Raw genomic sequence first — 12,771 nt, 5'->3', positions numbered from 1 at the left:
ATGATAAAGCATTCTCTGTATTGCCCTTCGGCATTTAAAACACATTTTACCTAGGGCGCCTGGGTGGCTCAGTGGGTTAAAGCCTCTGCCTTTGGCTCAAGTCATGATCCCAGGGTCCTGGGATCCAGCTCCGCATCGGGCTCTCTGCTCAGCAGGGAGCCTGCTTCCTCCTCTCTCTCTCTGCCTGCCTCTCTGCCTTCTTGTGATCTCTGTCTGTCAAATAAATGAATAAAATCTTTAAAAAAAAAACACATTTTACCTATTTCTCAATGGCTTTGCTTATATATTCTATTTCCCCCAACCTCCCTTATCAGGTCCCAAGGACTTCAGATACACCTCCAAGATCTATTACGGGAGAATTCCAGTAAGGCCTCAGACCTCAGCAAGATGCATGAATTAAGTAAAACGGCACACTTTCAAAAGTATCAAACTTAAATGGTTGTAAAAGCACGTTTTAAGATTTTTATTTAAACGTAATCTCTAGGGGCGCCTAGGTGGCTCAGTGGGTTAAGCCTCTACCTTCAGCTCAGGTCATGATCTCAGGGTCCTGGGATCTAGCCCCACAACGGGCTTTCTGCTCAGCTGGGAGCCTGCTTCCCCCTCCCCCCGCCTGCTTCCTCTCTGTCTACTTGTGATCTCTGTCAAATAAAAATCTTAAAAAAAAAAAAGAAAAACAAAAAAAGGCAAAAACAAAAAAAAGTAATCTCTATACCCAACCTGGAGCTCAGACTCAACCCCAAGATCAAGTCATCTGCTCCGCCCCCCCCCCAGCCAGCCTGGCATCCCTAAGATACATTTTAAATATTTTGTAACACACTGTTGGATTTAAAAGCACATAGGCCTGCTCCCAACACAGACAATTATGAGTATCCTGCCACATTGAGATGGCATCAATTGAACAGCAATTACACCTCGGTGTGCTTAGTGGCTGCGGGGCGGAGGGTGGGGGAGGGCGGCCTTTTTTTTTTTTTTTTTCCCCGGCTCTGCAGCCTTGTGCTAATCAGTTCCTCGCCTTTGGGGGCAGGGATCCTTCTTCACCAAGAAGGGCTGCCCGCGTTGAAGGATGCTTACAAGCAGTCCTTGACCCCCAGGCACTAAATGCCTAAAGCACTCTGCCCCCGACCCACCTGTAACAACCAAAAAGTCCCCCAGACATTGCCAATTGTCCCCGGAGGAGAAAGCCACCCACCTCTAGTTGGAAACCGCTGTACTAGACAACACAATATATGGTCTTACTGATCCCCCCTCCCCTAGAGATTAGCAAAGTGCCTGGTAAATCTTGTCAACTCCATAAACGTAAAACAGATTATATGTTTTTAAGTGTTTGCTGAGTGAATCTGCATTTTCCCCAGGAGAGCCACCCGGCCCAGGAGGAAACATTTCATCAGGTAAGGGAGTGTCTGACCCAGACCAGTCCAATCAGAGGCTCTCAGGTGGGTCTGGGCGGAGAAGGGGAGGGGAAAAGGGTCCTCCCCTAGGGATCTGTGGGGTGGGGGAGAGTGGGCCATCAGCTTATATAAGAGCCCAGCAGGGCTAGGACCACTGCTTGCTTCAGCAAACACAGATGATTTTTCGGTCCTTCCGGTTGTGAGTATGATCTACCTCTTCCTCCTGTTTTTTTTTGTTTTCTTTTGTTTTGTAAATTTCTTTTTCCCCCCGATCTGTATGTCTGAGGTTGTTGGGGCATGATTTAGTCATACTTTTTCTTTTCCTTCTAGAATTCCCCACTTTTTCCAAGCACTTTCGTATTCTGAGGGCTTACTCTGGGCTGGTGTGGGGAGAAGTGGGTGTGAGTGGGTTTTTCTCTGGTGGTTGAATGTGTAAGCTGGTTTTGTTTTTAAACAAGAACCCATTTCTTTCAGAGCCCCGGCCTTGAAGGGTCGGAGGAATCCCATTAACATAAAGGGCGTTGTTACCTGAGAATCCTGGGTCCACGTCAAAAGCCTTTTTTTAAGTGTTGTATCCCCTCATTTGCTCAATGTCCTCTTCTACTTTCAGGGCAAAGGTCTTGTCTCCTTCCTGCCTGGTAAGCAGCTCCGCTGGTATCCTACGGCTGTGCCGACTCCGTCTGTGGAACTCAAACTGTGGGGGCACTTTCTGTTCTGAGTAGGGAAGTGCCGCCATTTTTTGAGTGTCACCGACGGAGACTATCTCTTGGAGCTGTCGGACGGGTCCCTAATCGTTCTGAAGAGCCACGTCTCTCGGAGGGGGCCAAGATCAGGTCTCTGCAGGGCTCCCCCGTGGCACTCAAATGTGGAAGCACTCTTCGGACAACTCAGTGAAAAGTGCTACAATATTTGGGTGTTGCTGGAGGGCACCATCACGGTACCCAGATTGGGCTCTGATCTGGGCTACACTTGACTAATCTGTCAGTGGCTGAGTCTTTTGTGGGAGATGAAGTTAAAATGGAGTGCATGCAGTTTGGGGATTCTGGGAAGCATTTCCGTGCATGTTAACATACTTTATTCATTTCCATATTAGCCTCAGTGGTGTGTGGCTCATTGCCTTCCGCGGTGCAGTGACTGCAGGAGCAGATTCCAACTGCTCAGGCTGGGATACACAAAATGAGGGCACTTCCTGTTTTCCGTCTGGAAAGTGCTCCCATTTTTGTGTGTCCTTGTCTGAGGAAAGCAGCTGCATTCTCGGGACCAACTGGGAAGCAAGGGATCTTGGTGAATGTTCTCAAAAGGTGGCATTGATGCTTTCTCCAGCCTCCTACCTCCAGTTCCGGGGTCTGAGCCGCGGCCTCCGGCCCAGCTGTCCCCAATGCCCACGTCCGTCTCTCCTGCCCACTTCTCTAACTTCATGCGTTTTTGTAGCTTGAGTGTATTTTTTCCATAATCCGGTTCTTAACAGCATTTAGTAAAGCCTAGGATCGACCTCCCTTCTGACTTCGTTTCCCATTTCAAGGTGTTCCTTCCTGGTGGCTGAAAATAGCAGACTTCTCAGACCTATACTATCAATATAAAGCATGCTGCTTCACCTGGTGTAAAGGCCTCTGGGCCACCTGGCTGGTTAGGTCCTCGACCTTCAGATCATGATCCCAGGGTCTTAGCAAAGAGCTGACTTACCTGACCGGGCAGCCCTGTTTGTCCCCCTACCAACTCTGCTTCTGTTGCCCTCTTGTCAAATAAAATCCTAAAACAAATGGGTCGTGGTTTTTGCAGTGAGGGAAGGGCCTGTTGTGTACAAGTTTGGGAAGCTAATTGAAACCGTGTGGCTGGCAGGTCTCCATTGCTGTGTGCCACGTGCTGTGCCCCCCCCCTCCCGCTATTTTAGGCATGGCACCTACCGTAGTTGCAAGCCTATGGAATGCTGTTGAGATTGTAGTGGCCCAGCTCAGATGGATGGGCTCCCACGGAAAAAGGGTGCAGAATACATGCTTGGCAGTTTTCCCTTATTGGGGAGGAGCGGGAAAGCTGAAACTGCCCCTGGAACTGGCTGGCCTAGGGAGCAGCTGTGCCCCTGCGTTTGCTAGATAGCCCCAGACTCCATTTAACTGGCTTCCCCACCTTTGCCTCTAGTTGGTCGTGATCACTAAGGGTGGGGGTTACTGCCCATCACTGGGACCTGAGGTTCCCCGCTTCAAATTGTCCCCCAAAGCATGGCTGTTGGGCGGGTTACAGTAGGTTAACCATGGCAGGGGGGGTCCCGGTGCAATGCACTGGTTTCCAGCCAGGGGCCAGAACCATGTACATGCAGAACATGGCTTGGGGCTGTGGGCATTAAGCGTCCTAAGGCATGCCGGCCTTCAGGGATCCTTGAGCAGGTTTCTCAGCTTTACCCCAAATGTCATTGCACCTCAGCACTTAGCCAATGGGGTGTTCAAAAGGACCCCTGGCTTCTGCCCACTCCATCCAGCAGCTCCCAGCACCACCCCAGTATCTCCTGACATTGCAGTGTCCTGGGGAGGGAGGTACAAAACCACCCCCTTCTGAGAGTCCTCAGGACCTGTCCTAAGTTCTCCCCAGGACATCCACATTCCCAGAACTAACGCTCCAGGGCACACGTGGATAACCTAACTCCCCAAGGGATTTATCCTGTGTGGAAGTTTGCAGACCAACATGTTGACTGGCGGGTTCTGGGATCTCCTTCCTTTGCCCCAAGTCCGAGAGAAGAGCCAGCAGCTAAGACATTCAGCAACCAATGTCCAGGTGAGGTTTCGTTAGCCGAAGGGCTGCCAGCCTTCTTTGGGTCATTTTGTTTAGGTCCATTCCAAACAACCTTGAGATACAGAGTAGAACACATTACTCCAGGCCACTGTTGTGACTGGAATCCATCATACCTCTTGCCTTATTACCCTAAGTTTATTGACTAGTACTTTGTTGGAAACGTCAAATCCCATCGGGGACCAGGCTGGGCTCCACGTCATCTGTCCCTGACGTGTGCTGACCCTTTCAATCTGACAGATCCTGAAGAGCCAGAGAATGCAGAAACCCATAGCAAAGCTGGCAAGTGGCCAAATTAGAATAGGAAAGGAAGGCCACCTCAGCATTCCATGCTAATTGCGCGCATTAGTGCACGGAGGAAATGTTAGTAAATTTTCTAGCTTCTTTGTCCATCCCAACCATGGATCTCCATCACTGACCCTGACTCTCACTTCCAAGCCCCGTTTCCTTCCTCCTTCCGAACCAGAAACCAGAAAGTCTCACCAGAGGACTTGAAGTTTGCAGCCAGGATGACTCAGCCCCTTGCAGAGAAGCCTGACACCGCCGTTCCCCAGGGTGTTATGGGTCAGATAAAGCTCCCTCAGGGTCTGGTTGACCCCAAGGGTAGAAGACAGATCCTCACAAGCTTTGGCTGTGAGGCCACAGCTATCCAGCCTGTGGGAGACAAGGAACAGTGGAAGAAACTTAAGGAGCTATTTTGGAAAGTCTTTTGAGAGGGATTCAGGATGATGTTTTTAGGGGACCAGTTGAAGAGACAGCAGAGTAGCACCCAACTGAGAGGCATTCAAGGATGCTTGTCAATTCACAGCTCCATGTCTCTAGGATACCCATTGATTTTGCAGTCAAGTACCCACTTACCTTCCTGGTAGTTCTACCCCAATTTCTCTCTGAAACCCCAGTCTCAGCCCATTGGGGGTTCACACTGTCCTTAAGCTCAGGGTCCAGGTCTGAGTTGGCTGGTCGGTTTCCATGGCTCCAGTTACTATGTTTTGGTTGGACAGAGGACCCATTCAAAACCAGTGAATCGGAACCTTATTCAATTCCTGGAGTTTTTCTTTCAGAATTTAGACCTGGTTAAGAAGTCCTCCATAGAGCTGCGGGTGTTTCACCACCAAGTAGGATCAAAGCTAAACTTTTTCTATAGAGGAACCAAGGCAGGAACAAGTACAGAAGATAATAGACACCAAGACTCCAGACACCTAGATCAAGCCATGCCTGAAGCCATATCAATAAGTGCCCACCCTTTCTTTTTTAAAGGAGCCAGTATGAATTGGGCTGCCACATGCCCAAACCATATGCCTTTTGATTCTCTCTGACTTCCAATCTGCCTCCCATTGTGTTTCTTTCCTGCATTCTCTGCTGTTAGAATAAGAACAGGTCACATTTACTGAGGGCCACCTGTGTGCTGAGCACCTTGCTAAGGGCTTTGTTTGCTTCATCATTTATTCCTCACAGGAACTGCTGAAAGAAGTACTACCACAGCTGGGATGCTAAGTGGAAATATTTAATCTTGATTTGGCTGAGGCTGTGAGGCAGGAGATGCCAGCTTCCAAAAGGAGGTACAAGACAACGGCCGCGAACTTGCAGAGGAAGAGGAAAAACCAGCTTGGGGCTGAAGAGCCACCCACATCACGGGTGCAAAAGGGTCAGGAGAGGGGCGCCTGGGTGGCTCAGTGGGTTAAAGCCTCTGCCTTCGGCTCAGGTCATAATCCCAGGGTCCTGGGATCGAGCCCCGCGTTGGGTGCTCTGCTCAGCAGGGAGCCTGCTTCCTCCTCTCTCTCTGCTTGCCTCTCTGCCTACTTGTAATCTCTGTCAAATAAATAAATAAAATCTTAAAACAACAACAACAACAACAAAGAAGGGTCAGGAGAGGAAGGTTAGGGTGAGACCCACAGTGGCGGGGGGTGATATATGAGGAGGTCGACCCTGATTCCATGTCAGGAGACTGGGCAGTCGGGGCACTTCCCAGGGGTCCCGTAAGAATACCCACATGATCCCCATGACAGAGTGGCATTTGGATGCCAGCCAGATGGGGAGAGATACCGACATCCAGGGACCCCAGCAGCACAAATAAGAGGAAAATGCTGTCCCTGAGACACCATCTCGATGGCCACCTACCCAGGGCCCCAGATAATGGAGAGACTCAGAATCGACCACAACAGAAACAGACAGTCCTTCCCTCAGGGTGGGGGCCAAGCAGGTTCCGGGGAGGAAGGAGGAGGAGGAGGAAGGGACAATTCCCATTTGCCCAGAATTCACACTAGAGCAGACTGAGTTTTTATTCTATAAAGGTCACTGAAGAGCCACGCAGCTGTGTAAGTGAGTATCAACGGAAAAGGGGAATTTTACAGAAAATGTTCATGGGCAAGGAGCCAAGAGAAAGGGAGGCATTTTATGTTTGCATCCCACAGAGAATTGACTCTTCCTCCGGGAGCTCTTTGTGGCTTTTCCTTCCACCTCCGGGGGCTCCTGGGGGTGTCTGCCGGAGCCGTGGAGGGATGGCCATGGGACGAGGGTGCACCCCACCCATCCCGGCGCCCGGGGCTCACCATAGTTTCTCCAGCCTGCAGGTGGGATGTCGTAGCCCCTTGCACAGCGGCCACATGCCCGTGTCCCCCAGGTCATTGAAGCTCAGGTCCAGCTCCCGAAGGTGGTGGTTGATCTGGAGCACCGTGCAGAAACCCTCGCAGGCGGCGGAACTCAGCCTGCAAATGCCCAGCCTGGAAGACAGGATGCCCAGAGCCCAGCTGACTCAGCCTGCAGACCTCCCTGGGGAGGGCTCCCCAGCTGGGCGCCCCCAGACTGAAGAAGGGAGAAGCAAGGGGCTTCATCAGAAGGAAGAGAGAGACCAGAATGGAAGGGAGGAGCGGGAAGGGAGGAAGACAGGACTGTTTGGAGTGAGCTGGTTATCGGATGGCTGCCGGGGTACGCGCATCCCCCAGCTGCTGCAACGAGTACCACCCCAGCAGGGCCCAGGGTAGAAACACCATCTCACTGCGCCGGGAGCCTGCTTCCCTCCTCAGCCCTGATGACCTGCTCCAGCCTCCGCCCCGGGGAGTCCTCAGTGTTCCCTGCCTTGTAGAAGCATCACCACTCTCTCTGACCCCATGTTCACACTGCGTCCTCCTGCCTGTGCACTGTGTCCAAATGTCCCCTCTGCAGGAGGAGGCCTGAAGGCCACCCCGCTCCAGCAGGCCCTCACCTGAACTAGTTTTTTGGTTTTGGGTTTTTATTTTGGGGGGTTTTTTGGGGTTTTTTTGTTTGTTTTTTTAGATTTTATTTATTTATTTGACAGATAGAGATCACAAGTAGGCAGAGAGGCAGGCAGAGACAGAGGGGGAAGCAGGCTTCCTGCTGAGCAGAGAGCCCAATGTGGCGCTCGATCCCAGGACCTTGGGATCATGACCTGAGCCGAAGGCAGAGGCTTAACCCACTGAGCCACCCAGGCGCCCCAGGTTTTTTTTTTTTTTTTTTTAAGATTTTATTTATTGGGGCACCTGGGTGGTTAGTCATTGGGCATCTGCCTTCGGCTCAGGTCATGATCCCAGGGTGCTGGGATCGAGCACGGCACTGGGCTTCCTGCTTCTCCCTCTCCCACTTGCCCTACTTGTGTTCCCTCTCTCCCTGTGTCTTTCTTGGTCAAACAGATAGATAAAATATTTTTTATCTATCTATTTGACAGAAAGAGAGAGAGCTCAAGCAGGGGAGCAGCAGAGGAAGAGGGAGAAGCAGGCTGCCTTCTTTTCCGACTGCAACCGCCAGAAACAGGGGCCGTTTGTGATTCGGGACAGCAAGCGATTCCTAAGTGGCACTTCCTCTGCTCCTGGCGGCTGCCGCTGGGAGGGAAATGCAACATGTCCTACCATTGTTAGGAGACACCTGTGAGCTCCAAGGCCCCAACAGACAGACGCCATGCACTGCTCAAGGTCACAGACCTGGGGACCCTCAGCGACTGTCCTCGCCGTTAATGTAGCTGCCCTTACCGCTGGGAGACCATGTGGGGTATTGAGAGGGTCAGAAGTGCCATATTTCGGGGGCCTGGGTGGCTCAATGGCTTAAAGCCTCTGCCTTCGGCTCAGATCATGATCCCAGGGTCCGGGGATCAAGCTCCACATCAGGCTCTCTGCTCAGCAGGGAGCCTGCTTCCCCCTCTCTCTCTGCCTGCCTCTCTGCCTACTTGTGATCTCACTCTGTGTCAAATAAATAAATAAAATCTTAAAGAAAAAAAAGTGCCATATTTCACGACATAGTATTTTTCCCCTGGTTTTCAGGTATTTCTGCCTGGGATACAGCTCCCAACGGTGAACTCCTGAACTGCCATTTGAGGGTGACCCCCAGGGTCTGTGTAACGTAGACATCCGGCTGGCCCGCTGTGTCTGGACCAGAGAAGGAGCCCAGCCTCAGTCAATCAGTATGAGCCACACTCGGTAACTGGACCAATGCACTCTGAAAAGAGTTGGGTTTTTGTGTGTGTGTTTCTTTTTTTTTTTTTTTTGATACATCCTAAAATTTAATGGCAGAATAAATGTCTACGAATAACTGAAAATCTGCTAAAACAAAAAGCAAAAGACAGACTCTTCTTCACAGTGGAGCATGTGACAAGCGACAGCAATTTCAACAGCAGGAAATTAGATTCCAAGCCCAAACACGGGGAGAGCAGAGGATGGGGGAGGGGCACTTAGTTGACTCAGGCGGAAGCGCTCAGGATTCTTGATATCCGGGTCATGCATTGGAGCCCCATGCTGAATGTAGAGATTACTTAAATAAATAAACCTAAAAAGAAAGAAAGAAAGAAAGAAACGGAAAAACTACAATATGGGGAAAAGACTGGCATTACAAATCGGCAAGGAAAGCATGGGCCCTTTATTAAATGGCAACACAAAAATTAGAGGAAAAAAATTGAACTGTGCCTAACCACATATGTAGACACAAAGAAGAAACGGAATACACCTGTGATAGTATACTAGCAAAGGACTTCTTTTTTTTTTAAGTTTTTTTTTTTTTTACTTATTATTGTTATTATTGTTTTTTTTTTAGTAATCTCTATGCCCAAGATGGGGGGTTTGAACCCAAAACCCCAAGATCAAGAGTCACCTACTCCACTGACTGAACCAGCCAGGAGCCTGGCCAAAGAATATGAATCAGGGGCACCTGGGAGGCTCCGTGGGTTAAGCCTCTGCCTTTGGCTCAGGTCATGATCTCAGGGTCCTGAGATCAAGTTCTGCATCCGGCTCTCTGCTCAGCGGGGAGCCTGCTTCCCCCTCTCTCTCTGCCTGCCTCTCTGCCTACTTGTGCTCTCTCTCTCTGTCAAATAAATAAATAAAATCTTCTAAAAAAAATAATGTAAATCATAGAAATACATATGGATTTGACCTCAAAACATAAAGATTTGAATTTGATGAAAGCAACCACAGACAACTTAGATTGGTGACCCGCTGAGCAGACTTTCCATGGGCTGCCCTCAACAAAAGATTGATCCCTGACACAGGGAACATCTGGGCATGAAGACCAGTGTAGGACACACACCAAAGACATAAATAAATTATACGAACATGCAATCCACAGGATGGGGGAACCAAATGTTGGGCTGGCAGGAAGGGCTACTAAAGATGGCAAAAGTTCCCGCCACAAGACCTGAGCTCGGACAGGAGAACAAAGGCCCAAGCAGGAATCTGAGACCCCCGCCCCGGGCTCCCGTGGACCAATGGGATCCCGATGAGCAGGCGGGATATCCAAATAAGGGAAACTTCCAAAAGACCCCTGAGCTTCCTCCGAGACCCCTTAAAAGCCCCCTCCTCCCTGCCTTGGGCACGACTTCCGCCACTCTGCTTTCCAGAGTGGCGGAACCTCCCCCGAGGGTGCCCACCTCCTCCCGGCGCAACTTTCCTGGCTCCCCTTCTCCTGAGCCCTGAAACTTCATCGGAGAGCGTTTTTAATAAATCTTGCCTTGCACCCACTTTGCCTGGTGTTGTGTTTATTTCGTCGGAAAACCTTACACCAAAAAAGTGGGTAAGCACAGGAAGAGCTACTGAACACTGAACTTCCACTTAAGAATGGTTTACACCCACCAGGGTTTTACAGATAGAGAACTGAATAACCATCCAGATCCCCTCAAAGTAGCTTTCCTAAATTGCGGGTGGAAATTTAAATGGCCCATCTTTCTAGAGAGCAATTCAGAAGTGTTGCGATCTCAAGGATGCAAATTCAGGCCGAGTGTGTGACTCTGCCCCAGGGTGGGATCTCCCTGTGGCTCAGAGAGGGACACAACGGAGAAGGAACTGTGCGAAGTGGGGGGGGGGCACGACTCCGACTCCGTAGCCTCTGGGGCGTGCAGAGGAAGGCGTGCCAGGCAGGGCAAAGGAATGCAAATCAGTGCCTCCGGAGGTGTAGAGCTCAGTGGGGCTGGTGGGGGGAGAGGGAGCCAATGGCGAGATGACAGGGGTGCCTGCAGAAGAGCTCAGGGGTGCCAGAAGGAGACAGAATTCATGCACAAGTATCTGTGGGTCCGTAGTGATACCAGATGCAGTGGAGAGGAGAGAAGAAGGTGAAGAAACAGGGCACGTCTCCAAACGCAGCAACAGCAAGAGAAAGCCCACTGTCCACGATGTCTTGAAAGAAAAACAAAACAAAACCAAAAAACCTGAGGCTTTTGTGGGACAGACTCTCCTTTAGGACTACAGAGAAAAATGACTTTCTTTTTTTCTTTTTTCTTTACGATTTCATTTATTTATTTGAGAGGGAGAGCGAGAGAGAGCACCAGTAGGGGAGGCCAGGACTCATTCCCAGGACCCTGGGATCATGACCTGAGCCGAAGGCAGATGCTTAACCCACTGAGCCTCCCAGGAACCCCCCAAAAATGATTTTCTGAAAATGAACAGCCCTCTGCATTCTTTTTATTCCTTGGGTGTATTTATGTGTTTATTGATTTAAAAACATGTTAACTAATCTGGAATTAAAACAAAAACTTAGTAAACTTAAACTTAGTAAATAAATAACTTAAATAAATTTAATAAATTCAATAATAAATTTAATAAAAATAATAATAACATAATAAATATCAGGGTCATGAGTTGGATATTATAATAAATAATAAATTTAATGAATAAATAACTTAAATAAATAAAATAAACTTTAAAAACTTAATAAGAATAAATAAAAATAAAAAGCACAAATTTTCAAACACCCCTCCCTGAGCCAGTTCTTACACCAGCCATCAGAGCATGGAGCTGGCACAGCTTCTTCACTTTTGGAAGTGCACACCCATGCACACAAATGGCAAGTTTTAATGATGGATGCTGAGAAGCATAAGATCAAATTAAATGCTGCAACTAGGAATCTAGACCTTATTTAGGGGTCAGGGAAGCCATGCAGGGGGAAGAAGTGTTTGTTTTTCCTCACAGATAGAACAGATGTCACCAGGGTGAAAGAGGGATCAGCAAAGCAGAAGGGCATCCCAGGAAGAAAAAAAACGGCTTGTGCAAAGGCTCTGTGGCAGAAAAATCTTTGCAGCAGAGGTACCTAGAGGCTAGGAGAAGAGGGGAGTGAGCATGACCCCAGTGAGCTCAGACATAAGAGCAAGGATTGCAGACTTGAACTCGGATGACGGTGAGCAAAGCAAGACTCACCGAAGGGTCTGGAGCCTGCACTGGTGACACCTGAGGCCCTCGCACAGCAGCAGCACCCCAGGGTCCCCCAGGTCATTCAGGCTTAGATCCAGCTCCATCAGGCTCTGGTTCACACGGAGGGTGGAGGCAAGGTCCTCACAGGCAGCTGCAGTGAGATGGCAAATCTTCAACCTGCCAGAAACCCAATTCAACACAGATCAGGGAGTGTTCTCCACACAGCACCGATTTTATCCTCCCTACCCCCAATTGTAATGGTTTTCAAACAAATAACTCATTTTTTCTTAAATAGGCAGAAGCTTTTTGAATAGAAGTTTCTCCACGGAAAATAAACACAGATGAAAAATAAAATAAAATAAAATAAAATAAAATAAAATAAAATAAAATCAGATGAAAAGATGCCCAGCACCACTCATCATTCGGAAAATGCAAATCAAGACCACCCTGAGATTCCATGTCACATCCATTAGGAGAGCTATTATTAAAAAATAATAATAAAATTTTTTAAGAATTAAAAAAAAAATCCTGAAAATCACAAGTGTTGGCAAGGACGTGAAGAAACTGGAAACTTTACGCACTGTCAGTAAGAGTGGATAATGGTACGGTGGCTGTGGAAAACAATATGGCAGCTCCATGAAAAATTAAAGAAACCATAGGATCCATCCATTCCACTTCTCCGTTACATAGCCCGAAGAATTAGAAATAAGGGCTCCAAGAGATATTTGTACTCCAGTGTTTATACCATTATTCAAAATAGCCAAAAGATAGAAGCAACCCAAGTGTCCATCAGTGGAGAAATTGAATGGGTAGACTGTGGTGTATCCATGCAATGAGAGGTCACTCAGCTGTGAGGAGGAAGGAACCTCAAACACACAAACACATGCTACAATGTGGATGAACCTTGAAAAGATACTAAGTAACATACACCAGTCATACACACACACACACACACTTTGTGATTCTATGTATATGAGGTACCT

At 48.8% G+C, this 12,771-nt stretch overlaps 1 protein-coding gene across 1 annotated transcript in view; it reads right to left on the bottom strand.

Moving 5' to 3' along the window:
* Positions 1–764: 764 nt before the first annotated feature.
* NLRP12 (NLR family pyrin domain containing 12) overlaps positions 765–12,771 on the bottom strand; it is a 31,064-nt gene continuing 19,057 nt past the window's right edge. Inside the window, exons 7-10 of the mRNA XM_004779827.3 lie at positions 11,795–11,965; positions 6,719–6,889; positions 4,653–4,823; positions 765–4,224 (exon numbers count right to left, since the gene is read on the bottom strand). Of these exons, the coding sequence (XP_004779884.1) occupies positions 4,137–4,224; positions 4,653–4,823; positions 6,719–6,889; positions 11,795–11,965 (601 nt within the window). The 3' untranslated portion in view covers positions 765–4,136. The remainder of the gene's footprint in view (positions 4,225–4,652; positions 4,824–6,718; positions 6,890–11,794; positions 11,966–12,771) is intronic.

This window comes from Mustela putorius, unplaced genomic scaffold (assembly GCF_011764305.1).
Source record: "Mustela putorius furo isolate JIRA1106 unplaced genomic scaffold, ASM1176430v1.1 tig00000196_pilon_pilon_pilon, whole genome shotgun sequence".
Classification (NCBI taxonomy): domain Eukaryota; kingdom Metazoa; phylum Chordata; class Mammalia; order Carnivora; family Mustelidae; genus Mustela; species Mustela putorius.
The sequence above is the reverse complement of the archived record's forward strand: the minus strand, read 5'-3'. Positions and strand labels throughout refer to the sequence as shown.